General features: G+C 43.8%; 1 protein-coding gene across 1 annotated transcript; it reads left to right on the top strand.

Annotated features, from left to right (window-relative positions):
* The first annotated feature begins 2,895 nt into the window (after positions 1-2,895).
* Positions 2,896-21,794, top strand: FGF3 (fibroblast growth factor 3). Its single transcript, XM_060275980.1, has 3 exons — positions 2,896-3,175; positions 12,068-12,171; positions 21,462-21,794. Exons 1-3 carry the CDS (start codon positions 2,896-2,898, stop codon positions 21,792-21,794), a joined length of 717 nt encoding a protein of 238 aa, XP_060131963.1.
* Positions 21,795-25,500: the final 3,706 nt, after the last annotated feature.

The raw sequence follows: 25,500 nt of genomic DNA on the forward strand, positions 1-25,500 counted from the left end.
GGGGGCGGAGAACGTCTGAGGTGCTCAGCAGGAAAGCGGCCGCCGCAATGCGAGCGAGATGGAAGGCAGGAGCTAGCTGCTCTGCCGCCCACGCCGCCCTTTTTCTTTCCTTTTCTGGTTTAAGGCAGGCAAGGGTGCATCAGGATGAGGAGAAATGGGGGGGGCAGTACACACACACACACACACACACACACACACACACACACACACACTCTCACTGACACACACACACACGGTCCTGGCGTCCATTCCAGACAGCTTCTTCCACACCACACCCCAATCCCCCAAACCAGCCCTGAAATGTGCTTGGCGAGCGAGGGCGAATTCGTACCCAGAGCCTTTCTCCTGCCTTTCCAAGCCATCGCCCCGCCCCTCCCGCTCTGCTAAGCAGGTATTCCGCTTCACCCGTTATATATACTGTACACTGAACACACACGCGCGCGTCCCACTTGGAAGGGGGGGGGGGAGATTTCACCCATAATCCCGGATTCTCGCCGGCATTTATAATTCCGGACGCGCAACCCAACACCAAAGTTAAGCACCGTTGATTTCAGTGCGCTTGACTTTAAGTCCCGTTTTAAATCCATGGGGGAATTGGTTTGTTTGTTTGTTTGTTTGTTTGTTTTAAATGCTTTACATGTTTATTTGTTTGTTTTAAATGCTTTTAATGTTTAACAGTGGTATCCCCCTTTTAAAAAGTGAACTAAAGCTTCTTCAATACTATGATGTTAAAAACGCGCACGCATTATGGGTGATATCCAACATTCATCCGCAGAGTAGACCCAATGGAATCAATGACCGGCTGGGTACGACTTAAAATTGGAATAATAATAATAATAATAATAATAATAATAATAATAATAATAATATCATTATTAATCCCCTGTCTGATCGAGTTCTACTTGTGAGGTAGAAATCGTGGGAAAAGCAGATGTGGTTGAAAAATGTGTGGTTGAGAGTCTTTAATATTATATTTTATTTCACATGAAAGAAGATTGAATGATTGGGTGTCTTTTAGGTTTTTAGAGGGGCAGTTCACCAGGCTGCAAGCAATCCTAAACACATTCCTGAGTAGGCTCAAGTTACCCAGGTGAAACTGACTAGATTAGTTTACTCACCCACGACCAGTCCTTCAGGGAAGTAGGATTTTCCGGTTATCCACAGTGCGTCATATCTTGGCATCTATACAATCTGTAGCATTTAAATTTTTTGTATTATAAAGTGCACTGTGTTCGATCATATTGGCTAATACTGTATCACTGTAGCCCAATGTTATGCATGTTTACTCGGGAGTAACTCCAGTACGTAGGACTGCTCCCTTACCCACATTTTGGATATCGCTCCAGTTGAAGGTTCTTTGAGCAGATCAGGACTTTTCACCGGGCTATTTCTGTCCTCACGATCATTTTTACCACTCGTCATTGACTGTATTTAGCAGGTTACACTACAGCCACTGGGGTTTTATTTTCTTTATTTATAGAAGCTTTTACAAAGCGATTCAAAACAAACGAACGCAAAAGGAGCCTCTCTTTACAAACAGTTCTGTAAGGGTGGACAGAGGCAACATACGTAATTTACCACATAGAGAAAAGCACATTTGTTTGTTTGTTTGTTTGTTTATGCATACATAAATAAATTTAATCCGGTCAATTGTATGACAGGCATGCGACGTTCCCATACCTAGTGGAAACCAGGAAGCTGGCTGAAATTTGGCTAATTGATTGATCTACCAAAAAGTGTTTCCTTTCATCATTCCAGACAAAAGGAAATCGTTTAAATCACCAAAGGCTGTCTGTCTGTGTGAAATCTTTGAATGCTGCTGCTGGTTGGTGGTTTCTCTCTCTCTCTCTCTCTCTCTCTTCACCCCCCCCCCCAATTCTTGAGCTGCTGTCCAAACCTCTTTTCTTATGCTTCCTTTTTCGTTTTAAACGTGTATTTGGACGCCTAGCCGTCCTTCCTTGTCAAGCATTGTGAGCCTGTGGGGATCAAGAAAAGCTGGTGCCCGACCCCAGGAGAGCGTTTCTCTCAAGGTAGACATTTTCAGATGCAAAAAAATCACTTTTTTAGTTAGGAGTAGAGGGGTTTTTTGGAGGGGGGGGGAGAGAGAGAGATAGGAAACCACCAGCCCCATCCCTCGTGTGGGTGGCTGGGTGGGTGTGAGGGGGCGATGCGGTGCTCTGCAAAAGGCCACCCGGGAGCGCGCGCCCTCGCGGCTGCACGCGGTGCTGCGAGCCTGTGCGCTCTCATCCTGGATGCGGTCTGGAAGCTCACCCGGGACTTGTCTCTTTTCCTCGCTTGCGCTATTATCAGATCAGTCTCCTGTGGTCCGGAGCGCCTTACCTACGTACGAGCCGTCGATTAATGCGATGTTCCCCTAGCCTCTCTCCTGGCATTTCGGGACCCCCGTTTCCCTTCCTACCTCCCCTCCTCTCCCCTCCTTTTCCTCCCCCGCCTCTCTCTCTCTCTCTCTCTCTCTCTGTCATTCTGGAGCCCTGAAGGCTGCCCTGATCGCAGCACCGCCACTTAATCCAAACAGCTGGGCCTCTCCAGTTTGCTTTCCTCGACGACGTCTATTTACTTAAAGAGATCTAAAACCAATTAAGAAGGGGGAGAGGAGGAAGAGGGAGGGAGGAAGACGAGGAAACCGACCTGGATTGAAACAAACAAGCAAGCAAGCAAACAAACAAGCAAGCGAGCCAAGGAGCCCCCCTCTCGCCCGACGAAAGCCACAATCTAGCGGTCGCCTCGTCCATGCGTCCCGATTGGACCCGGCTCGCCGGTGGCTACCTAGGAGAGCTGCCTCGGCCGCTGCAGCACGGCGCTCTTCCCTGATGGGCCCATCGGGGCTGTGCTGTGCCCGGAGCTGAGCGCCGCTGCGGCCCCCGCCATGCCACAATGGTGACCGCCTGGCTCGTCCTGCTGAGCGCCTTGCAGGCGGCGCGGGGCTCCCCCGGGCCGCCGGCGGACGACGGGGCCCCCGTGGGGCCCCCATGCGCCCGGGGAGGGCCGTCGTGCGACCCGCGCTGGCGCAGAGACGCGGGCGGGCGCGGCGGCGTCTACGAGCATCTCGGCGGAGCGCCGCGGCGCAGGAAGCTCTACTGCGCCACCAAGTACCACCTCCAGATCCACGCCAACGGCAGGATCAACGGCACCTTGGAGAAGAACAGCGTCTTCAGTGAGTACCGTTTGGCCCCCTGCCCGCCCCACACCCGCTAGCCGAGCTCCCCGAGCCCCGACGTGGAAGCCACCCCCCCCAAATCTGGCTCCCAAGTCGAGGCGCGTTCAGCCCCGACGACCGGGCCTCGCCGCCGCCTCTCGGCGATTCGACGGCTCCTCTTCGGCCACAGCTTTTCGGGTCCGGGTGACGGGACACCTGGAGAAACCCGCCCGATGAGCGGTCGAGAATTAAAGGCTGTCACTTAGAGGCATGCAAAAGGGATCAGGCGTGTGCGCTGAGAGGTTAGCCACGGAAAATTTCTCACCAAAGGTGAGATTTTTTTTAAAAAAATCAGATCAAAGTGGGCGGTTTTAAAGCAGAGGTTGGACGGCCATCTGTTAGGGATTCTTTTGCGGCGATTCCTGCACTGCAAGGGGTTGGATTAGATGACTTTCAGGGTCCCTTCCAACTACACATTTGTCGAAATCCCCGTGCCCGTCCCGTCCTTTATGCAATCATGCCTTCGCTTTATTTGAGCCAGGGACTAAAATTTGAGCTCAAGACCCTGCTTGAGTCTTCAAGCACATTATTATTTTGGGGGTGGGTGGAGGGTGGAGCACGCTGAAAAAGAATAAATAAACATTCACACCTAGCTCCGGAAACATAGCATGTGTTGACTTTTGCCAATTCAGCTTGAGCGAAAAGTAGGGGAGTAACAGTCCATATTGTACACAATGGGGAAAATGCAGGCATCCTCTGGCTTTCTCAGTTGAGCCTGGGAAATTTTAAGCAATGATTGGCAACCTGTACAGAGAGATGCTTCGGATAAAGGGTCTGCCCAGGGCAAGCGAGAACCATAAGGATATGACAACATATTTCTGACCATGTGCAAAGTATTTTCTGCTGGCCATTGGATAATCACCACCAGCTTCCAGATAAGGCAGTGGCTGAAAAGATGTGCATGATAGATGGTTGGCAGTGCTTGTCTTTGTAGGGATAAATTTTAGAAAGGTTATTTTACCCATCCACCCTCAAGCATCCAGCCCAGAAGACATCATAAATATAACCCTCAAAGGAACACAACAAGTAGGTTAAAGATCAATTTCATGGAAGATAAAGGCTGTCAGTGGCTACCAGCCTCAGTGGTTATACTCTGCCTCCATGGATGCAGGTCGTATGCTTCTGAAGTTCAGCTGCTGGAAGCCATGGGAGGTCCCACAGGCCCTTGGTTTGCCAGTGAGAACAGGATGCTGGGCTGGACAGGCAACTGGCTTGATCTGGCAGTTCTTCTTAAGTTATGTTCTTGTGCTTGTCAATCATCTTCCAGTGGCTACCACTGATGCAGGGGACTAATAAATGTATTAGTCTTTGAGGTGCCATGAGACATATTTGTTGGTTTTGCTGCAAAGAAAGAAAGAAAGAAAGGGGGGGAGGGAGAGAGAGATATTGAGATTACCAACACTACCACTCTGGAAATTAAATCTGTTTCTGTGGCAAGTCTTAGTCTAAGAATTGTGACTGTTTTGCTTCCATGTATTTAATTTTTAATGTTTTTCTTTGTTTTCTGCCTTGCACTTTACATATCAAATACTCTCTGCAGCCAAACATAAGACACAATGGGAAACAAACCTGTGTGTGTGTGTGTGTGTGTGTGTGTGTGTGTGTGTGTGTGTGATATCACACCCACACCATCCATTTAAAACACTCTTATGACACCATAACCATCATGGCTTCCCTCAAAGAATCCTGGGAACTGTAGGAAGGGTGCTGGGAACTTCAGCTCTGCGACGGGTCTCCTAACAACTCTCACGCCCTTAACAGCCTACAGTTCCCAGGATTCTTTGGGTGGAATCCATGACTCTTTTAAGGGCTTTAATGGATGGTGTGGATGGAGAAAGGTTAATTCCATCATGACTAGGACTAGTGAGGCTGAGATCCTTTTTTTTTTTTTGCCTCTGGATGATGCAAGTGGGGAATATATCAGTGATTATTTATTTATTTTGAAAGCAGCTTCTAAAATTACCCCCACACTCGGCTGTTCCTCTACCAGTTCAGACAGAAAGCAAAGGGCACAAAGGAAGGGGCTGCCAAGAATCCCCAGCAAAGGTCTTTTCAGGTTTGTCTCTCCCCAAAAGGAGAGAAGCAGGTGGGAGCCCAAAGGACTATCCTCTTCTTTCCCTTTTGTTCCTTCTCTTCCTGGAAATCTTTCCTGGACTTAACTTGTTCCTCTCCCCCTCACTCCTCCTCATCTCTCCAAATATACATCCCTGTGGGGAGGAGAATCAGTGCCAGGAGAAGCAAAGAAGCTCTCTGGGATTGACAAAGGTTAAGGATCCACTGGGGACTGCCCCTTAGTTTATCCATCTCCTAAGGTGTGAGTTCCCAGGACCAGCTTTCAAATCCCTCTTCCCTTTTATGACACCAGGTCAGATTGCAGCACTAATCCTGGAGAGGGAGGTGGGTGGTTTGTAAATAATGTGTCAAGATGACTTTCACACTTATGTCTGTTCATCTCAGCCTGTTTGTTTGGTTTCCCTTCCCCTCCTATTCACCTTGTTTGATTTGTCTTTGGAGAGTTAGGGCACATTTTCTGAATGGGCTGCGGACATGGTAGGATGGTCACATTTGCTTATCAAAGGCAGGCTGCCTGTGTTAAAGACTATCCTGTGCAAAAGGAGGAATGTTGCAGTCAGAAGTCAGGGCGCACTCAGACATGGACACCCATCACTCGGTGACGAGGGTGCAGGGGGGGGCATGCATAAGGGGGCATAATAGCTGTCATCTCAAGTAGTGCTTTCAGGCAGCACAGTAATGTTCAGCGGAAGCAGTTCAGCTGCAACATATCCCGTGAGGGATCAACAAGGGTGTGATCTGGCCAAAGCAAAGCACTCTAGCAACTCCTGCACATCAAAGGGACTTAGAAGAGCTTAGTTTTGGCTCGGTTTTGCCACCTGACTATGTGCATCACATACCTGGATCATGGAATCATAGAAATGTAGAATTGGAAGTGAGCCCAATGGTCAACTCCTCCAACCCCCTGCAATGCAGGAATCTCAACTAAAGCATCCTTGACAGATGGCCATCCAACCTCTGCTTAAAAACCTCCAAGGAAGGAGAGTCCACCACTTTCCGAGAGAGTCCATTCCACTGTTGAGCTGTTGAGAAAAGTTCTTCCTGAACTTTAGTCGGAATCTCCTAACTTGAAGCCATTGGTTTGGGTCCCACCCTCTGAAGCAGGAGAAAACAAGCTTGTTCCCTCTTCCATGTGACAGCTCTTGAGATATTTGAAGATGGCTATCATACCGTATCTCCTGTCCTCTGCCATGACCAGCTTATATTCATTGTATAAAACTTTCATGAAGGTTCCTCAAGTCTCTGTGGAAAGAGGAAATATATTTCAATTAATGTCTTCTGGGCAGATATAAATGAAGCAGATTAAATGAAGCAGATTAAGCAGATAAGAATTAAACTCATTGAATTAAACTTGGTCAATTGTGTACAGCATAACCCCTCTATTCTACCGCAATGTCATAGAAAGTGTAGAAAGTGAATCTTTCAGTCCTAATCTCTTGCTTCAAGAGGTTTAATCTCAGGCATCTTCAGGTAGGGCTGGGAGTCCCTCCCACCTGAAACCCCGGAAGGCATAGCTGCCAAGTTATCCCCTTTTTAAAGGGATTTTCCCTTATGCTGAATAGGCTTCCTCGCGAGAAAAGGGAAAACTTGGCAGCTATGCCGGAAGGCTGCTTTCAACCAATGCAGGCAGAACTGAACTAGATGGGCCAATGGTTTAATTTGGTTTAAAGCAGCCTCCCATCTTGACACATGCTTACCCAATCTTTTTTCCTTTGATCTCAAAGGAAAGGAAGATCGTTTCTTGAATGCTTTCTGTTCACCTGCACAGGGAAGAAGAGAAAATCTACTTATATGGGTAAATTTGCACATACATCCACTCAGTGACAGCTTGAATGTGTGAAACAGCCCTCACTGATTAAACATTTCAGACAGAGATTTAATAGCACAATATTTTTCAGTGGTGGCAGTTTGCAGATGTAACTTAAAACCATCAAGTGATGCCATAGAACAATGGTGAATGTGCCAATTGTGGGATATTTAAAATGCAGTCAAGCCAACAATTTTGCTAGATAGGCACAGGATAGGAGCTGAAGCAAGTCCTGTAAACTTGCTAGAATGAACTCTATGAGAGACACTCCCACTGTGCCCTGACAGAAGGAGGGCATAGCTATATATTCTCCTACCTGCCTGGGCACATCCTCTTTCTCTCTTTCCACCTCTTTCTGCTCTGCCAGCAATGTGAGAACATCTGGTGGGTCTGAGCTCCAATGCTTGGACTGCATCTTAAACTGGACTTAAGTATGTCTTTGTAACTGAATTACCATTTTAAGCCTGCCTGAACAAAGCTGTGGTTATCTGTTACTCTTCAACGAGTATTCTGAGTGAGTAAATATTATTTCTACCTTTTACAAGATTGCTTGTTTGATTATTGCTTTAAGGGGGGGGGGAATACAAGGAGAATCCAGTCTGCTGGCAGCCAGTTTATGCCCGCATATTGTCAGCACATTACCCACCATTACATGTGACTTGGGTGAAAAGGATATATGCACAGAAGGAGCAGTACCGTATTTAAAATATGTCTTACTTCCTCTTCATTGCCATAGAAATCCCAAGCCAAACCAAAGCAGGTTACATTCAAATCAAATGCACGATGCATATTAAAACAAACCAGGCAGGAAGAAAATTAGTTCATCCATCTATCTATATCTATCTATCTATCATCTATCTATCTATCTATCTATCTATCTATCTATCTATCTATCTATCTATCTATCTATCTATCTATCTCTATCTACATAATGAAAAATGATTCAGGAGTCCTCACAGAAAAGCCTGGACAAATAAATAGGTATTTATCTGGAACTAAAAAGAGTTTCCTCTAGCCATAACTGAGAAAGGAGGGAATTCTATAAATGGGGTGCCAGTACCACGAAGGCCCTGTCTCTCGATCAGGGATCTGTGTACTGAGCTGTATATAGCTTTATATATAGAGAGAGAGAGAGCTTGAACTTAGCTCAGCAGTGTATAGGTAGCTAGTGAAATTCTTTTAGAACTGGTGTAATATGCTCACAGTAGACAGCCCCACACAGCAGCCTAGCTGTGGCATTTTGTGGTACCCGCAGCTTCTGAACTAACCTTAAAGGCATAGAGCTCATTATAGTAATTCAGAGGTGGGGAGCTGGAGTGAGCTGGTGGGCTAGAACCTTAAGACACACTGCAATGAACAACTTTGTTGGCCCCCTGGTAACAGCAACCTCCTTTGAAGGTGCGTCTTTAGTGCCAATCACCTGTTTGGTGCTGGAAGTGCACCTTCAAAGAGGATCCCTGTAACTATTGATCAGCTGGCCATCAGTTACTTTGAAGTCTCAGTAGCAGAGGAAATACTCCTAAAAATGGAACATTTTTAAAGGGTCCATGAAGCCCCAACAATCTCTTGAATGGGTTTCAACAGAAAGCATGGCTTGAAAGTGCCTTGCAACTGTACAATGCTCAGCTGTAAATCCCTGTTTGGCCCAGCCGTGACTTTATTACAGGGCAGGTGACTGGCTTGGCCAAAACAGCCAGATCAAGCCCATAGGCAGGTTTCTCATTTCTGCAGTCATCCAATGATATCCACACTTTGAGTCTGGACTCCTTTTAATATTCATGTCGTTTAGTCGTGTCCGACTCTTCGTGACCCCATGGACCATAATATTCATATCATTGTTTAAATTTATTAGTATCATTTTCTTGCCGCAGGTAGCTCAAAGAAACTTTACAAAAAGCTAACAAAACAAAAACAAGAAATCCATACATTCATAAAGACCAAGAAAAAAAAATACATTAAAAATATACATACAGGATGAAAGCCCACCTAGAAGCTGAAAGCCTGCATAAAAGGTTACAGACAGAGAAGGCTACCCTGGTTCAGAAATCCACTTGCAACATGGACATGTCTGGATGGAGCTGCATGATATTGGCAGCATGGAAAGTGCTCCGTTCTCCCTGCCCTGTCTAGGCATGGTCCTTCTTCACATTATTAATACAGTGGTACCTCGGTTTAAGAACAGCCCTGTTTCCATTCTGTCTACGAATGGAAGTCGAATGGTGGAAAGGGGGCCTCATTAGGGAAAGTGTGCCTCGGTTTAAGAACAGACTTCTGGAAAGGACTAAGTTCGTAAACCGAGGTACCACTGTATAGGAATGGGGCTATAGCCAGAATCCTGTTCTATGTAATGACATTGCAGGTGGAGACTGGGAGAAGGTGTGGACTGAGGCGATTCCTGCCCTGACATGCCCCCATTGCTACCACTCTCCAGTTCCTCCACTAGCAGAGTTGCATCAGTGGTGGGGATTTGCCAGCATATCTCTGCTTTGCCAGTCCATCCCCGAAGTTACATCAGTGATGTTTTTCTATGATCTGCCAGTGCAGAGGACTTACACCAAGTCTTGAGGCTTCTCTGCCAGTATAGGATGATGCTCTGAGCGATGTACATACATGCAGGTGAACTGCCTATAAGACAGTTTCAATGCAAAAGAGAGTACAAAATAGCTCCACCATCCTTCCTGTGAAGGAAAAGGGAGTATCTTTTCAAAAACTGTTAAAAGACTTTAACTGAGTTGAAGCAGGAATAATTTCTTAGGACATGCGATACCAAATTCAGTATTGAAAGCAACAGGCTTTTAAACTACTGGTGCTATAATCTGAAATGAAAATAATAAATCTCTGGGTGAATGATGTTGATTATTCTGACAGCATCTCCCAAGTGCCCCGCTTTCCTATCTGTTGGGTCTCCGCACATATAACATTTTTTCAGCGTACATATAAAATCTGTTTCCCACCCCACTCTGTGGAATGTCTAAAACCATAATGCGACTTTCTTGAATGTGATGGACAAGTGTTTGAAAGCGTGTGTCTAGTTATTTGTTTTTACATGTCGTGTTTTCTACTGTTTATTGCACAATGCTTTGTGAGTCTTGGGCTTTAAATGCAGAATGCATTTAAAACACTCACGGAAGCAAGCAGGCAAATACGTGTCACATGGCTACTCTGCTCAGAGAGCCAGGCTCGCTTGCACACTCTCTTTTGGATGTTAACATAGTGGGAAACACAACTTGGTTGCTCTTTAATGTGTGAAGCAGTCCGGGATACATGCATACCTTTGGCTTTCTCGTTGTTTCACTTGTCTGGGCGATGAGACCCCTTCCTTTGATGGTCTGAAATAGTTCCACTCTTTGAATGTGGCTTAGACTGCCACATTGTCCTTCCCTGCAAGGGCTGCACTGACTTTCTAAATGACAGACTCCATTCATGGTTCCATACATGGCTTCTAAGATGCTTCAGCCTCTCATCTGAACTCCATTTTGCCCTCTGGAGATCTCAGCCGAATCATTGTCCCAAAATGGGCAGCTTTGTGGTTTGCTTCAGTAAGTCAAGCACCCTTGTGTCCCCTAAGAAAGGCATTAAAGGGGATTTAAACTTTTTATAGACATATAGGATTAGGTGGCCCTCTAGTTCAATGTCAGATCTTTCTTTTTCTGAGGCAGTTCAGTCTCAATCAAACAGCTGGGGATTTACTAGCAAGAGTTTGCTTCAAACAATTCCCATGCTTTTATTTTTCTTCCCCTTCCCCTTTTCTTTTCAATACAAAAGGGTGTGCTTATGAACTAAGTCGTGAATGCAGGTATCTTGTGAGATGGTGTTCTTAAACAGGATGTTTCCCAGATGGAAGTAGCATTTGGGCAATTTAATATTAACAGCTGAAGACACACACAGCCCATTCCCTGGGAGACCCAGGTTTGCAATTCTTGCCCAGTTCTAGATTCAGTCCATAGCCTTGGACAAGTGCCTCTCTGCATAATTCCCCCCCCCCACTTCTGTGGGAATTGTAATAATCAACTTCATCAACTTATCGGGAGGGTGAACGGAACCAGAGCTCCTGACGCCAGTGTGATTCAGTGGTTAGAGTGTTGGACTGGGACCTGGCAGACCAGGGTTCAAATCCTCTCTCACCTGTGAAGCTCACTGGGTGGCAATGGGCCAGCCATCTGCTCTCAGCCTAACTTACTTCACAACGTTGTTGTGAGGATAATATGGGGGGGGGGACTGTGTATGCCACCTTGAGCTCCTTGAAGGAAAGATGGGATACAAATGAAATAAATAAATGAAATGGGGAGGGGGAATTGTTTTGCAGAGCAACATGTCAATTATGAACACAATTAAGTGGAAGATGCAGAGATCTCTGGGGTGCCTCGTCCATCACAGTGTTAGGTTTCATATTTGCAATACGGTGACCCCCAGAGCTTCTGGGTATGAGTGCCTGGCAGCACAGATCTGAGACAAGTATGTTGTCCCGGTGACAACAAGTGGTTTTACCTGCAGGTAAACATGGGAGGTTCATGATGTGAAAGTGCTACAAAATTTGTTGTTAATGATGATGATGATAATTTATTATTTATACCCCGCCCATCTGGCTGGGTTTCCCCAGCCACTCTGGGCGGCTTGCAACAGAAAAATGAAATAAAATAATCTATTAAACGTTAAAAGCCTCCCTAAACAGGGCTGCCTTCAGATGTCTTCTAAAAATCTGGTAGCTGTTTTTCTCTTTGACATCTGATGGGAGGGCGTTCCACAGGGCGGGCGCCACCACTGAGAAGGCCCTCTGCCTGGTTCCCTGCAACTTGGCTTCTCGCAACGAGGGAACCGCCAGAAGGCCCTCGGAGCTGGACCTCAGTGTCCGGGCAGAACGACGGGGGTGGAGATGCTCCTTCAGGTATACTGGACTGAGGCCATCATGATGATAGTTCATTGTACATAATTGTATATCATTAATCAAAAGCCTTCCTTTTCTGTTTTAGGCATCCTCGAGATTACTGCAGTGGACGTTGGAATTGTTGCCATCAAAGGCTGTTTCTCCGGCAGATACCTGGCCATGAACAAAAGAGGCAGACTTTATGCTTCCGTGAGTGCTATTTACAACAGAAGCATCTTAACTATGGCAAAGAAGCTGAAGTATCCTACACTGCAGTGCCAGTCATTTTCAATGGGGATTTAAATACCATTGTAGGCCAAAGGATGCAAATACTGGTGTCTATGTACAAACGTTTATAGAGAACAGAAATATGTCCTTTGGTTTTAATGTGGGGATTAAGTAGCCAATGCTTGGAGGCCTCTAGATAAACTATTATGGTAAGCGCCAGGCATGCTCGTTTTCCTTTCATGTGTGCTGCTGATCAGCCAAGGAAGGAGGGAGGGAGGGAGGGAGGGAGAGAGAGAGAGAGAGAGAGAGAGAGAGAGAGAGAGAGAGAGAGAGAGAGAGAGAGAGAGAGAGAGAGAAAGAGAAAGAGAGAGAGAGAAGGATTTATAACTACATACGGTAAATTTACATGTCAAGATATCCTTTAGAGACTGTAAGTAACTCACTCAGGTGAATAAGTGTAAAGAGGTAAGGAAGTCTACAATTCACATTGTGATTAGGAAGGTTTCTCAAAAGAAATATCTCCTGGGGGTGTCAATGGGAGTCCCATTTACACAACTCTATGAATGGGCTCCCAGTGTGCGTAAAGTAATTTAAGTTGGGATCTAACACAGCAGAGAGGTGCAGCACCAAAGCTGCTAACAGAGGAAAGAATGTGTGAATGAAACGAAGTTTTCCTCCAACACTTTCCAATTACCCTTCTGTACTTTGATCTGACTTCCTGGTGTAAATATATGGTAGGATACTTTACAATGAGAATTTGAGAGATACTGCACTGCCAGATAAGGAAGGCTGAAGAAGGGTTTTAATACACATTTACTGTGCATATTATTTAATGGAACCCAGTGCAATGTTGTGCGTGTGTGTGTGTGTAAAAGAGAGAGAGAGAGAGAGAGAGAGAGAGAGAGAGAGAGAGAGAGAGAGAACTGAGAGAAAAGTAAGAGAAACGCATTGATCTGTAGTGTTAAGATGAGGAAACGATCCCATCTTCCCTCTCAATAACCCACGTTCAACATGTGGCTGAGAGATGTTAGGTGACTCCTCACAGAGCTGCCACTCTCAGCACCCTTACCAAACCATCATTCCCAGGGTTCTTTGGGGAAAGCCATGACAGTTAAAGTACTATACCACTTTTAAAGAGTGCTTTAAAAGTATGGCATGGATGTCAGTTGGCTGCATTAGTTAATTAATTACTGGATTCGAGGGTGAGCCAACTCCCCCCCCCCCCAAAAAAAAACTCAGAATGGAGCATGTGAGTTTCCCAAGTATTTTCCCAAGCATTAGGGATTCTTGTGCTCTAGATCAAGGGGCTCCTAAACTACCCTTTGGACCCCTAGTGGTCCATCAGTTTTGTTTCAGTGTCTGTAAAAATACAATTTTTAAAAAATCATACAGCATCTAGGACAGCGCATTAAAATTGCTACAACAGACCAACAAATCATTGAGTGGTCGCTCAATAATTTTCAAATGGTTCATGGGAAGAATTGTTTGGGAACCACTGCTCTAGATATTAGAATCAGTGGGTGAACTACCTAGAGCAGCAGCTGATTAATTGCTGGAGGCCAAACTGCATCTGTGAGGACAAATTTTAATTAGTCAGGCTGAGAGAAGATAGCTTTCCTCATAAGAGCAAATGGCAGGCTTTTGGGGGGGGGGGTAACTTAGGCATCTTTAAATATCTCCAAATGTATACACACAATATGTTGTTGTTTAGTCGTTTAGCCGTGTCCGACTCTTTATGACCTCATGGACCAGAGCACGCCAGGCACTCCTGTCTTGCACTGCCTCCCGCAGTTTGGTCAGACTCATGTTCGTAGCTTCGAGAACACTGTCCAACCATCTCGTCCTCTATCGTCCCCTTCTCCTAGTGCCCTCCATCTTTCCCAACATCAGGGTCTTTCCCAGGGAATATAAATATATAAATCAATGCAATTCAGTGATTATAAATTTATACAAGTCATTGATTAATGATACATTGACTAAATAATTATTTAGGTCAACAGTCGCAATTAAAATTCTACCTATTTTTGCTAATTTTTCATTTGCCATTTCCACCTGCAACTTTCTTTTCTTTTTAAATAATTTTTATTGGATTTTATAGACAGGAAAAAAGGTAAAAAAAACATGGAAAAATACAAAATACAAAAAAGGAAAAATATAAGGCAGTTTCAACAAATCTTATTCCCCAAAATTCTTCACATATCAATCACAATAAAATAGAAAAACAAAAAACAAAAAAACAAAACAAAAATAAGAGTAAAGATAAAAATTCAACTTTATAACTTCAAATCTAAACATTTCGGACTTCCTCATTCCCCCTTCCTGAGTTCTAAATATTACGCTAACTCTTGCAGTTCCCAATTCTAAAATCACATTCTTTTTTCTAAGTTATAACTTCTTTATTACTAATAAACCTTCACACTTCACATTACTATTATTTAACTACTAATCTCTACCCTTTACCCAAAAATATTCCACCTGCAACTTTCTATCAGCAATAGGTATTTTTCAGCACTTACCCTTCAACTTGGAGGACCACAAAAATTGTGACCCACCAAGCCAAACACAATCCACTTTTCATAAAGAGATATGTCATATTTAGGGGTGTTCTTTTATACAGTTCTTTTATATATGAGGAGTTGTCCACAACTCTGGTATATCTCCATAGACCTCTAACTTGTTAGGTAGCTTTTCCTAATAATTATAACTGTAGTTAGCTGAAAACAGAGGCAAAAATGTCTGGTCTCCTCATATCTGTGCAAACGGGGGAGAAGGCATGGAGCAGTGTGTGAGCCCAGGCCATGCCCAGCCTTGTTCCCATAATGGCAAAGTATGGTTTAGCATTATGTCTGAATGCAGCCACTCAGGCTTCATTTTGTCTTCTGACACTGTTGCCTTCCTTGCTACGTTGTGTTTTAATGTTGTAACCCATCTTGGGACCTTAGCTTGAAGAGCAGATAAACAACAACAACAACAACAACAACAACAACAACAACAACAAGGCAACTTGTTTGCCTATAGAAAACCATTATATAAAATAATTGCAATTGCTTCATTATATGGGAATGTTAGGGATGTGGATTAGGATATATTATTAGATAGATCCTATCCAAGCTTGTGTTAGCAAGCTTCCAATATCAGCAGAGTGACATTCCCCTTTTGTGCGCAGCAAAGCATGTGCGTTAGATTCGCTAGAATCTCTATAACAATATTACACTTTATAGTTCAATATTACACTTCCTGGCAAAGGTCCCCTTTGTCCCTCTTAAAAGAAATACACAACACAGTGTTTATAAAATAAGATAGAGTTTACTTACAGTTTCATCCTGAGTTACAGCATAATCCCAGAAAGGCAGGCTTGCTTAGAAAAGTTACAAGTATATATATATATCTAGAGACTACTTAGTAAAGTAAGACTCCATTTGGTCTCACTCTTGGCTGCAGGCCTAGAGTGAGAACCATGCTAACTAGAGATTCTCTGGAGATGTGTCCTCATCGAGGGAGGAAGTAGCTAAGAGAGAGAGTGATTGCAGGCTAGGGCTTTTGTCTAATCCAACTCATTTGCATGTCTGAGGGAACAGGAACTGACCTGTAGTCAGGTGTCCCTCCAGGTGAGTTCCTGTTAGTGGACACTCTAGGAACTGTTGTGACTTGTCTGCCCCAGTGTTCCATCCCACAAACCCCTTCTCAGGCAATTCACAACATTCATTACATACAAAACAAAGCATAAGCAACTTTATTCAACCACCCAAGAGTCCCAGCTTGACACGCAGGTTCTGGAAACTCTGTCTTGGCAGGGGTTTTGTTAGGATGTCTGCTGTCATCTCCGATGTGCAGCAGTACGACAGTTCGACAAGTCCATCTTGTATCATCTGGCGAACGTAGTGGTACCTGACCCCAATGTGTTTTGAGCGTGCTAGGAACTTCTCATTCTGCGCCAGCTTTAGACAGCTTTGGTTGTCCTCCAGCAGGCTTATAGGTTCCTTTCTCTCCACGCCAAAGTCTGTTAGGAGTTGGTCCAGCCAGGAAATCTCTCTGCACGCTTCTGTAGCCGCAACATATTCCGATTCTGTAGACGATAAAGCTATACATTTCTGTTTATAACTGCCCCATGTGATAGCTCCGCCCCCATACATAAAGACATGCCCGCTTGTGGATTTATAATCAGAATTATCACCCGCCCAGTCAGCATCAGTGTACCCAATGAGCTTAGGGTCACTGACAGCTGGTAACTTTAATTTACAATCCATTGTACCCTTAAGATATCGAACCACCCTCTTCACACCAACCCAATCATGCTCAGTGGGACTACTCACTTTCCTGCTGAGAATCCCTACTGCATTGGCTAAATCAGGTCTGCATGTGGTAACTAAATACAAAAGTTTACCAATTGCTGAACGATACTCTGTGTTGTTTGGCAGCAGCTTCGAATCCTCTTGGCTCTTTAAGAAGTCTGTAGCCATCGGGGTGTCGACGGGTTTTGCATCCTGCAATTGCATACTCTCCAACAGTTCAATTATCTTTTGCTTCTGATTAAGTAGAAATGAACCATCCTGTTCTCTTTCCACTTGAATCCCAAGGTAATACTCAACTGGTCCTAATTCCTTCACTTGCACTTCCTTGTTGAGGTGCTGGACTACATTTTTATAATCCCTGTCATTTGACGTTGCGATTAAAAGGTCGTCAACGAAGGCAAGAATATAAGAAAATTGTCCATTACTCTGCTTAGTGTACAAACACTTGTCAGCTTCACCTTGCTTGTACCCAAGTTTCACCAGCATTCCATGCAATTTCAAGTTCCAGGCTCTGGCTGCTTGTTTTAAACCATACAGTCCCTTTTGAAGCTTGCAAACCAAATGTGCCTCATTTGGCTTTATAAAACCTTTAGGCTGCTTCATGTAAATTTCTTCAGAAATTTCCCCATGCAAAAACGCAGTAGCTATATAGATGTGTTTCACCTCCATCCCTTTAGATGCTGCGATGCTTAAAAGTAATCTTACGCTACTGTATCTTACTGTCGGTGCAAAGACTTGGTCATAGTTGTGGCCATATTGCTGTGAAAAACCTTGTGCCACTAGTCTTGCTTTGTAACGTTGCACCTCCCCTTCTGAACCCCTTTTAACCTTGAACACCCATTTGCTCCCAATTGCTTTCTTACCAGCAGGTAATTCTGTGAGTGTCCAGGTCTTGTTCTTGTGCAGTGCGTCAATCTCCTCCTGCACGGCTTTCCTCCAGAGACTGGCTTCGGTGGCTGGCATCTGCTCTACCTCTTCCCAAGTGGAAGGTTCTGGTGGAGACGCCGACCCTGCAAAGTAGGACAGTCGTAGTGGCGGAACGCCCTTGTTGGTTCTGGATGAGCATCTGACCTCTGGTTGTGCAACCGCATCAGCATCCTCATCCTCCTCCAACGCTGGCATGTCCACGTACAGCTCCTCCTCTTCGTCTCTGGTGCCGCCAGGGGTCTGGACCTCTGCGTCTTCTGGGGTGTCGCCTGTAGGGGGTGTTGTGACACTAGAAGGTATATTAGTTCCTTGTGCTAAAGGAAAACTTATAAACTCTTCATCTGGTGACTCTCTAGAACAGTCAATAACTGTGTTCTTTGTATCAAACTTTCCCTGTTCATCAAAATGAACCACATGGTATGGGTCTACTCTGCCACTCTTTGGATCTAGAACTCTATATCCCTTTCCTCCAGGAGCATATCCAACCAGGATACCTGCTTTTGCTCTGGAGTCAAGCTTGTGTCTGCGCTCTTTGGGCACGTGGTAATAACAGACACTTCCAAACACACGTATGTGCTGCAGACTTGGGACTCTCCCGTGCCAAAGTTCAAATGGTGTGCGTTCTGCACCCTTTGTAGGCAATCTGTTTTGCAAATAAATCGCCGTATTCGCCGCTTCACCCCATAGCTTCTGTGACAAGTTGGCCTCTTTTAACATGCACCTTGTCATCTCCATAATAGACCTAAACTTTCTCTCAGCAATGGAGTTCTGTTGAGGCGTGTAAGCAACTGTAGTTACATGTGCTATGCCTTCTTGTGCCATGATGGCCTTCATCTGCCGTGAGCAAAACTCTCCACCATTATCCGAAATTAAGGTGGAAGGAGCTCTCTGGAATTTGTTCTTCACCATGTTTAAGTACAGTTTGAACAATTCCGGTGTCTGACTCTTTTCTTCTAGAAAATATCCAACACAATATCTTGAGAAGTCATCTATAAATATCAGAATGTACTTATTGTTTCCTAGGGAAGGTACATTCAGCGGACCACATAGGTCAGTATGAACAGTGTCCATGACTTTTGTGCTTCTCTTCTCTGTACAACGTGGGAAGGAAGGCTTGACTGCCTTTTCAGTTATGCAAGTTGTACAGTTTGGCATTGGTGTACTGCAATTCTTTACCTGTAGACCTTTTACCAGATTTTCCTTCTGCATTTTCAGGATAAGGTTGGTATCCCTGTGTCCAAGCCTTTTGTGCCAGAGTTCCAGATCTGGTTGATCCTTTCTGCTGGGTTGTGCAACCCTTGCAGACTCATTCTCTGAAATATCAATCTCATACACATCATTGATTAGTTTGGCTTGAATAAACACTTCACCATCTTTTATCACATTGCATTGTCCATTTTTAAATATAATTTCAAAACCTTTCTTGTCCAAGCTAGACACACTTATTAGATTACAGTTCAGCTTTGGTGCATACTTAACATCACTCACTGTAGTATCAAAAGACTCATTGTTCACTTTGAAATTCAAGTTCAAAGATCCTGCACCTATTGACTTTATAACATTTCCACCAGCAATTTCAATCTCAGACTGTTTATTATTGTCTATTTCATTGAAATATTCCCTTTTATAACAGAAATGGCTGCTTGCTGCACTGTCCAGAAGCCACTTATTGCGCTTTCCTTCACAGCTCTGGAAAGCTACATTTCTTTCTTGCAATATCATTGCACGCCCACGACCCCCCTTCTTTTCGCCCTTTGGTGGAAAGGGGCGGGATTCATTCTTTGTAGATGCTCCATACTTGCGCTCAATATCCTTTAAGATTTGCGCTGCATCATCTCTGCTATTAATTGACGTTAGATGCTTATTGCGAAGTCCACTCAAAATTATGTGTCTGGCCTCGCTGTTCATGCGTTTCCAAGTTGCTATCTTTGCTAAATCCTCTTCTGTTTCGCCAGTAGGCATAGGATTTTCAATGGCATCCAAAACATTCCTTGCATCTAAAAATGCTATCAGGCGTTGTTTCCAAAATACGTAATTGTGGTCATCTAAAGCCATTAATCCTAGGTTAACTCCACTATCAAAATCTGCAAAAGCCATCTTGGAATCTCAAAATTCTAAAAATTTCTCAAAATTCAAAAATTTGTCAAAAATTCCAAAATCAAAATCTCTAAAAATATCTCAAAATGCAAAATAATCTTCACTGCCTCTGAGTTCTCAGTGCTGTAAACTCTGAGGGAGGGGAGGGGTAGCTAATCCCCTAGGCACACTGGAGAACAATAGACCATGTGCTCACCAGGAAGTTCTAACTGAAAAATCCTACTCAGTTCAAAATCACAATCCAAAGCAATCCTTCAAAAATACACAAAAATACGCAGTCCTGGGCCGTAATAACCCTTTATGGGAATGTTAGGGATGTGGATTAGGATATATTATTAGATAGATCCTATCCAAGCTTGTGTTAGCAAGCTTCCAATATCAGCAGAGTGACATTCCCCTTTTGTGCGCAGCAAAGCATGTGCGTTAGATTCGCTAGAATCTCTATAACAATATTACACTTTATAGTTCAATATTACACTTCCTGGCAAAGGTCCCCTTTGTCCCTCTTAAAAGAAATACACAACACAGTGTTTATAAAATAAGATAGAGTTTACTTACAGTTTCATCCTGAGTTACAGCATAATCTCAGAAAGGCAGGCTTGCTTAGAAAAGTTACAAGTATATATATATATCTAGAGACTACTTAGTAAAGTAAGACTCCATTTGGTCTCACTCTTGGCTGCAGGCCTAGAGTGAGAACCATGCTAACTAGAGATTCTCTGGAGATGTGTCCTCATCGAGGGAGGAAGTAGCTAAGAGAGAGAGTGATTGCAGGCTAGGGCTTTTGTCTAATCCAACTCATTTGCATGTCTGAGGGAACAGGAACTGACCTGTAGTCAGGTGTCCCTCCAGGTGAGTTCCTGTTAGTGGACACTCTAGGAACTGTTGTGACTTGTCTGCCCCAGTGTTCCATCCCACACATTAAACTTCTCTTTATTAGTGCTTTTCTCATGCATTATCCTTGTGAGATTTGCAGCCTTGGATTCACAGCTGGGGTCTACCCGGGGGTCCCTGATGTAGTACAATTGAAGAATGGACCTATTGACTCCCTCTGCTGGGCTAACTGATAATTCCCTTCTTGTAGCCTTTTCAATCACAATGCTAGGAGAGTAGCCAGTGGCTGTGCTCCCAGTTGCAGGGGAATTAGAGCTCTGAGCATCAAAAGTAAAATATGTGGAGAGCTACAAAACAGGTGAAGGAAACTATGGAAAATGGGCATACCCTACAAACAGTTAGTCAGTGGACTATTGAACTGGACATCTCTACAAGTGCTGATTTTGCTGGAATTTAAGCATGTCTAATATTCTCCACAGTGGGTGGCACTGTGGTCTAAACCACTGAGCCTAGGGCTTGCCGATCAGAAGGTCGGCAGTTCGAATCCCTGCAACGGGGTGAGCTTCCATTGTTCAGTCCCAGCTCATTGCCCACCTAGCAGTTCGAAAGCACATCAAAGTGCAAGTAGATAAATAGGTACCTCTCTGGCAGGAAGGTAAACGGTGTTTCCATGTGTTGCTCTGGTTCGCCAGAAGTGGCTTAGTCTTGCTGGCCACATGTCCTGGAAGCTGTCTGCAGACAAACGCTGGCTCCCTCGGCCACTAAAGCGAGATGAGCGCACAACCCCAGAGTCGTCCGCGACTGGACCTAATGGCCAGGGGTACCTTTACCTTTAATATTCTCCAGAGCAGAGGTAGAGAAGTTCAGCCTCAGGTCCACATTACTTCATGGGCAACCTTTTGGGGTCACATGCCAGAGCCCTTAGTTTTGCTTAAATTGTACAAACAGTTTTCAAATTGATTCTGCATGCATACAGAGTTTTTGATCCCTGGAGGCCCCGACTCGAACCCTCTTTTATGTGCCACTGTTAGCTTGCATGAAGACAGCTACATTTGATCTGAAATAGCCATTAGTTCTTCATTTGGATTTCTGGAACTGATGGTTCTCCTCATTACATTACAGGAAACCTACAATGCTGAGTGTGAGTTTGTGGAAAGGATTCACGAGCTAGGCTATAATACGTATGCATCCCGCATATACCGGACTGTGCCCAATGGAGCCAGCGGTAGGCGCAAAGCTAGTGCTGAGAGACTCTGGTATGTCTCCATCAATGGGAAAGGACGACCCAGAAGAAGCTTCAAAACCCGTCGGACCCAGAAATCTTCTCTCTTTTTGCCGCGGGTGTTGGATAACAAAGACCATGATATGGTCCGACTATTCCATACAAATGCTAAGTACAGAGAGAGCCTGCTAAAGCCTCCAAGCAAGAACCAGAGGAGACGCAGAGGACACTAAGGGATGCTCTGTGGGGAGGGCAAAGGATGGAGAACCAAGAAGACAAGTCAGTGTTCATAGTGCTACTAAATAACTAACACATATGCCTGCGTGATCAATGTGGACTCAGAAAGCAATGTTACGCTGCATGTATATATTTTACCAGTTGTCTCACCAAACATACTTGCTAATAGGTGTTTTAGACTTATAATCCATTGTTAAGGGCATATGATATAATAAATCACAGCATGTCCACGTGTAAATTAGATGGATGCAACGATTTTCATTGTTTGTCTTTGACTATTCTTTCTCAGTTGCTTTTGCAGTAAGTATCACCATTTTGTTAAATTAAGAATATTTAAACAAAGTCATCTCCATTCCTCCTTAGGGTTGTCATCTGTTCAGAAAAAACTTACTCTGATGGAAATCAAATTAGTTTTAATCAATTACATTTGTATACATTTGCTTATGGCAAAACAATAGTTGAAGAAACCCTTCCTTCCTTCCTTCCTTCCTTCCTTCCTTCCTTCCTTCCTCCCATCACTTGAACCTAGTTCCCACTGAAATTATGGGATGGCAGACTTGTCCCATTGATTTCAATGAGACTTCGGGTCAACTAACGTTACATCTTTACATCTGAATCCAGCCCAGTGTTTTTAGATGGTGCATGTATATGTCACAGCAAGCACCACCTTAGAGGAGGCATAAACGTGCAGTTTTATATTTAAAAAATAATTAGCTTTGCAAAAAGGAGTATTACCCAGTTAAATTGGGATACCTTTTGAGTTGATTAAAAAAATAATACAGTGCAATTCTGTATGTGCATACTCAGAAGTAAGTCCTATTGAATTCAATGGAGTTTACTCTCAGATATGTGGGTATTCAAAACAGGTTGCTAAATGCTATAACAGCCTCTCTGCTTTGACGTGGAACTATGTTAAATCACTTCATTGAAAGAGAAGAGCAAAGTTCAAATATCATCTCACACAACATTACAAAGTACATTGGAGCCTTTCTGAAATGGTGTTTGTGCCACTTTGTTAACATATTCAATGTGAGATAGAATGTGGGATGAGATCAAATGCAATACTGACCAGTGGCCACTACAGGATTTTTCTTTTCTTTATAAACCCAAACTAATTTCAGAGTCTTGTGTGTAATTTTATTTAGGTTCATATCAGCAAGGAGGTCAAAAGAGTTTTGGTACCTTAAATACTCAGTTATTGTTGTATGCCTTTTCCTAGGCAAGAGCTTGTTTCATTTGATGTAAATAATATTTTTTTAAAAAACTTATTTTGATTATCAGCAATGCTAAGCTGGTTCTTTCTGTTTTTCTCTCTCTCTAGCCGGGATCACATGTCGTGTTAAGCCAGAGTAGAGGGGAAAGGTTTGTAGGGGACACAGCACTTGGCTGGAGATCTGGATCATCTGATCTGATGCAAGGGTAGAGAACCACTTTAGCTCAGTGGGCCAGATCTTTATCTCCTCCCACCCCACAGGCCAACTTTGACAGCAGGGCTGCCCACATGTCAAACATCTGACATCATGACGACTGATAGGTGCACCGAGCAGGACTCACTTCTCCGCTCATCAGTAGGGATTCAGTCCTGCTCCCTGAAGGTATGTTGATAGGATTCAACTTTAAGGTGAAAGGAGAAGTTTCCTATCTGTCAGGGACAAGGATGAAGGCTGCAATCATATACACCATACGTACATTCAAAGCACATGACTTCACTCAAAGAATCCTGGGAACTGTAGTTGTTAAGGGCTGGGAATGGTAGCTCTGTGATGGGTAAACTACAGTTCCCAGGATTCTTTGGGGGAAGTCACGTGCTTTAAATGTGTTCTTATATAAGTGTGCAAGTACAAGGGGAACAGGGGATTCTGCACCTTGGTGGCATATAATTTCAGCAGCTGTAACTTCTCTTCTGCATTCTGTACTGTCGGTTGCACTCCAGGCGCTGGTTTTGTTTGAAAACCCCGGCTTAGGGATCTTTCTCCCTATGTCTGGATTAGTATATGGCAACCCACAGCCCCAGCCTTACCCTGATGCCACATGAGGGAACATTGCACTTTGTTGGATACAAAGGCTAAGGTCAGAGCTGTCGTGGTTGACAAAATAGACAGGTCTTGCACTATTCAGGCCAAACCGATCTTTTCGCAATCATATCAGAAAGTGGAGAAATCACAGGGCCTGAAAGCTATACTGATTTTCAGAGATAAATTTAAGGATCTCATAGCTACCTGAACTCTCTTGACTGCTGGGCTTGAGAAACAAGCAGCCCTGTAATGTGTCGTTCCAGAGAAATATGACCATAACAAACTGAATTGGCTTTAAGAAGGATGCAATTTTATGCTTTCCATTCTACCTATCCATTTCCTCTTCCTTTCTTCTTCTTTTTTCTTTTCATTTCCCACTAGTAAAACCCTTTCTATATAGAAATAAGTATTAGATGCTTAAGACATCCTCCCCTCTTTGAAAGAAAGAAAAGCTATTTTAAATAGGCCTTTGAAGATTTCGGCAAAGCTCAAGTTCAAATGTCTCCTGTTTCCTTTTGGAAGATCTGAAGGATTTGGGAAGGTGAACAAGCAAAGCTATAATTAAAGAACAGTTGATGGTAACCATCCCCTCCTGGTTAGCATTCTCAAGCCACCTCCAAATATAGACTGCAAAAGAAAACTTCATCCCATTTTAGGCTTGCAATAGTTCAGATGCCTCAATGGCAGAGCAGAAAGAAAGGCCTTCTGAAAAGCTAGGGGAATACACAGAAAGTAGTAGTAGTAGTAATAATAATAATAATAATAATAATAATAATAATAATAGCGTGCCCTTCCCCTCACACAGAAAATCTCCCAGTGTTCGCGTGGGACAACTGAGAAACACATTTGGATAATGGCTGGGTTGCGAGGGCGCCCTCTGCAGGATTTAAGAAAGATACCTACTCCTGACCAATCCCCTGCCCTCCGCTGTGATCGACACTCACAGGGTGCTAAATCTGCCACTTGGGGAGGTTGCTGGCGCCGGCAACCCACGCTATGCCACTGTCTGGGAGTACACAGAATTATATCAGACATACTTCTGAGTAGGCATGGTTAGGATTGTACTGTAAGTTTCTGTGAAAACTGAATTTTTAAAAATTGGTTGGAAGGGTTGACTCATGAGAAAGATTAGGGAGGTGTGTGGGGGGGTGCACACCATGGATTGAAATGTTTTGATGTGGGCAGTTTGTGCACAGATATGTTTACGTCTTCTTCCTTGCCTCTGTGTTTATATCCATCCTCCTTACATAAAATGTTTTAGAAAGATAGGTAATAAATGCTACTATAAAAAATAACAACACAATCCTGTACATTTCTACTCAGAAGTAAACTCCATGTGTATATAAGCATACACATACATCAAAATGATTTTATTTCTAAAAAAAAGGTCTTACAGATAATAATCCAAGAAACATTAGAACATGAACATCCATAAATGTCTTTAAAAGAGCTTTTGTTGTTGCTTTGGAGAGCATTTTCCTTTAAAAGTGGCATAATGTTATTTTAAATTAAATAAGTAAAAATCAAATAAAGATTTAATGCCATTACAAGAACAGAATACTCAAGCTCACAACTCTGCTAAATCTCTTGTACTATGCAACAGGGAAGGTGTAATTATGCACTGTGGGATAAATTCAAAGAAATGCTGAGACTGTTTCAAAGGATGGGCCATGTGAGAGAATAATGA

The sequence above is a fragment of the Zootoca vivipara genome, chromosome 1 (genome assembly GCF_963506605.1).
Source record: "Zootoca vivipara chromosome 1, rZooViv1.1, whole genome shotgun sequence".
Taxonomy (NCBI): domain Eukaryota; kingdom Metazoa; phylum Chordata; class Lepidosauria; order Squamata; family Lacertidae; genus Zootoca; species Zootoca vivipara.

What these genes read in the sequence shown, in the direction of transcription:
- FGF3 (XM_060275980.1), top strand. Translation starts at nt 2,896, where the DNA reads ATGGTGACCGCCTGGCTCGTCCTGCTGAGCGCCTTGCAGGCGGCGCGG. An exon ending in GGAGAAGAACAGCGTCTTCA is followed by an intron (nt 3,176 to 12,067) that starts GTGAGTACCGTT and finishes TTTCTGTTTTAG; the next exon opens with GCATCCTCGAGATTACTGCA. An exon ending in GAGGCAGACTTTATGCTTCC is followed by an intron (nt 12,172 to 21,461) that starts GTGAGTGCTATT and finishes ATTACATTACAG; the next exon opens with GAAACCTACAATGCTGAGTG.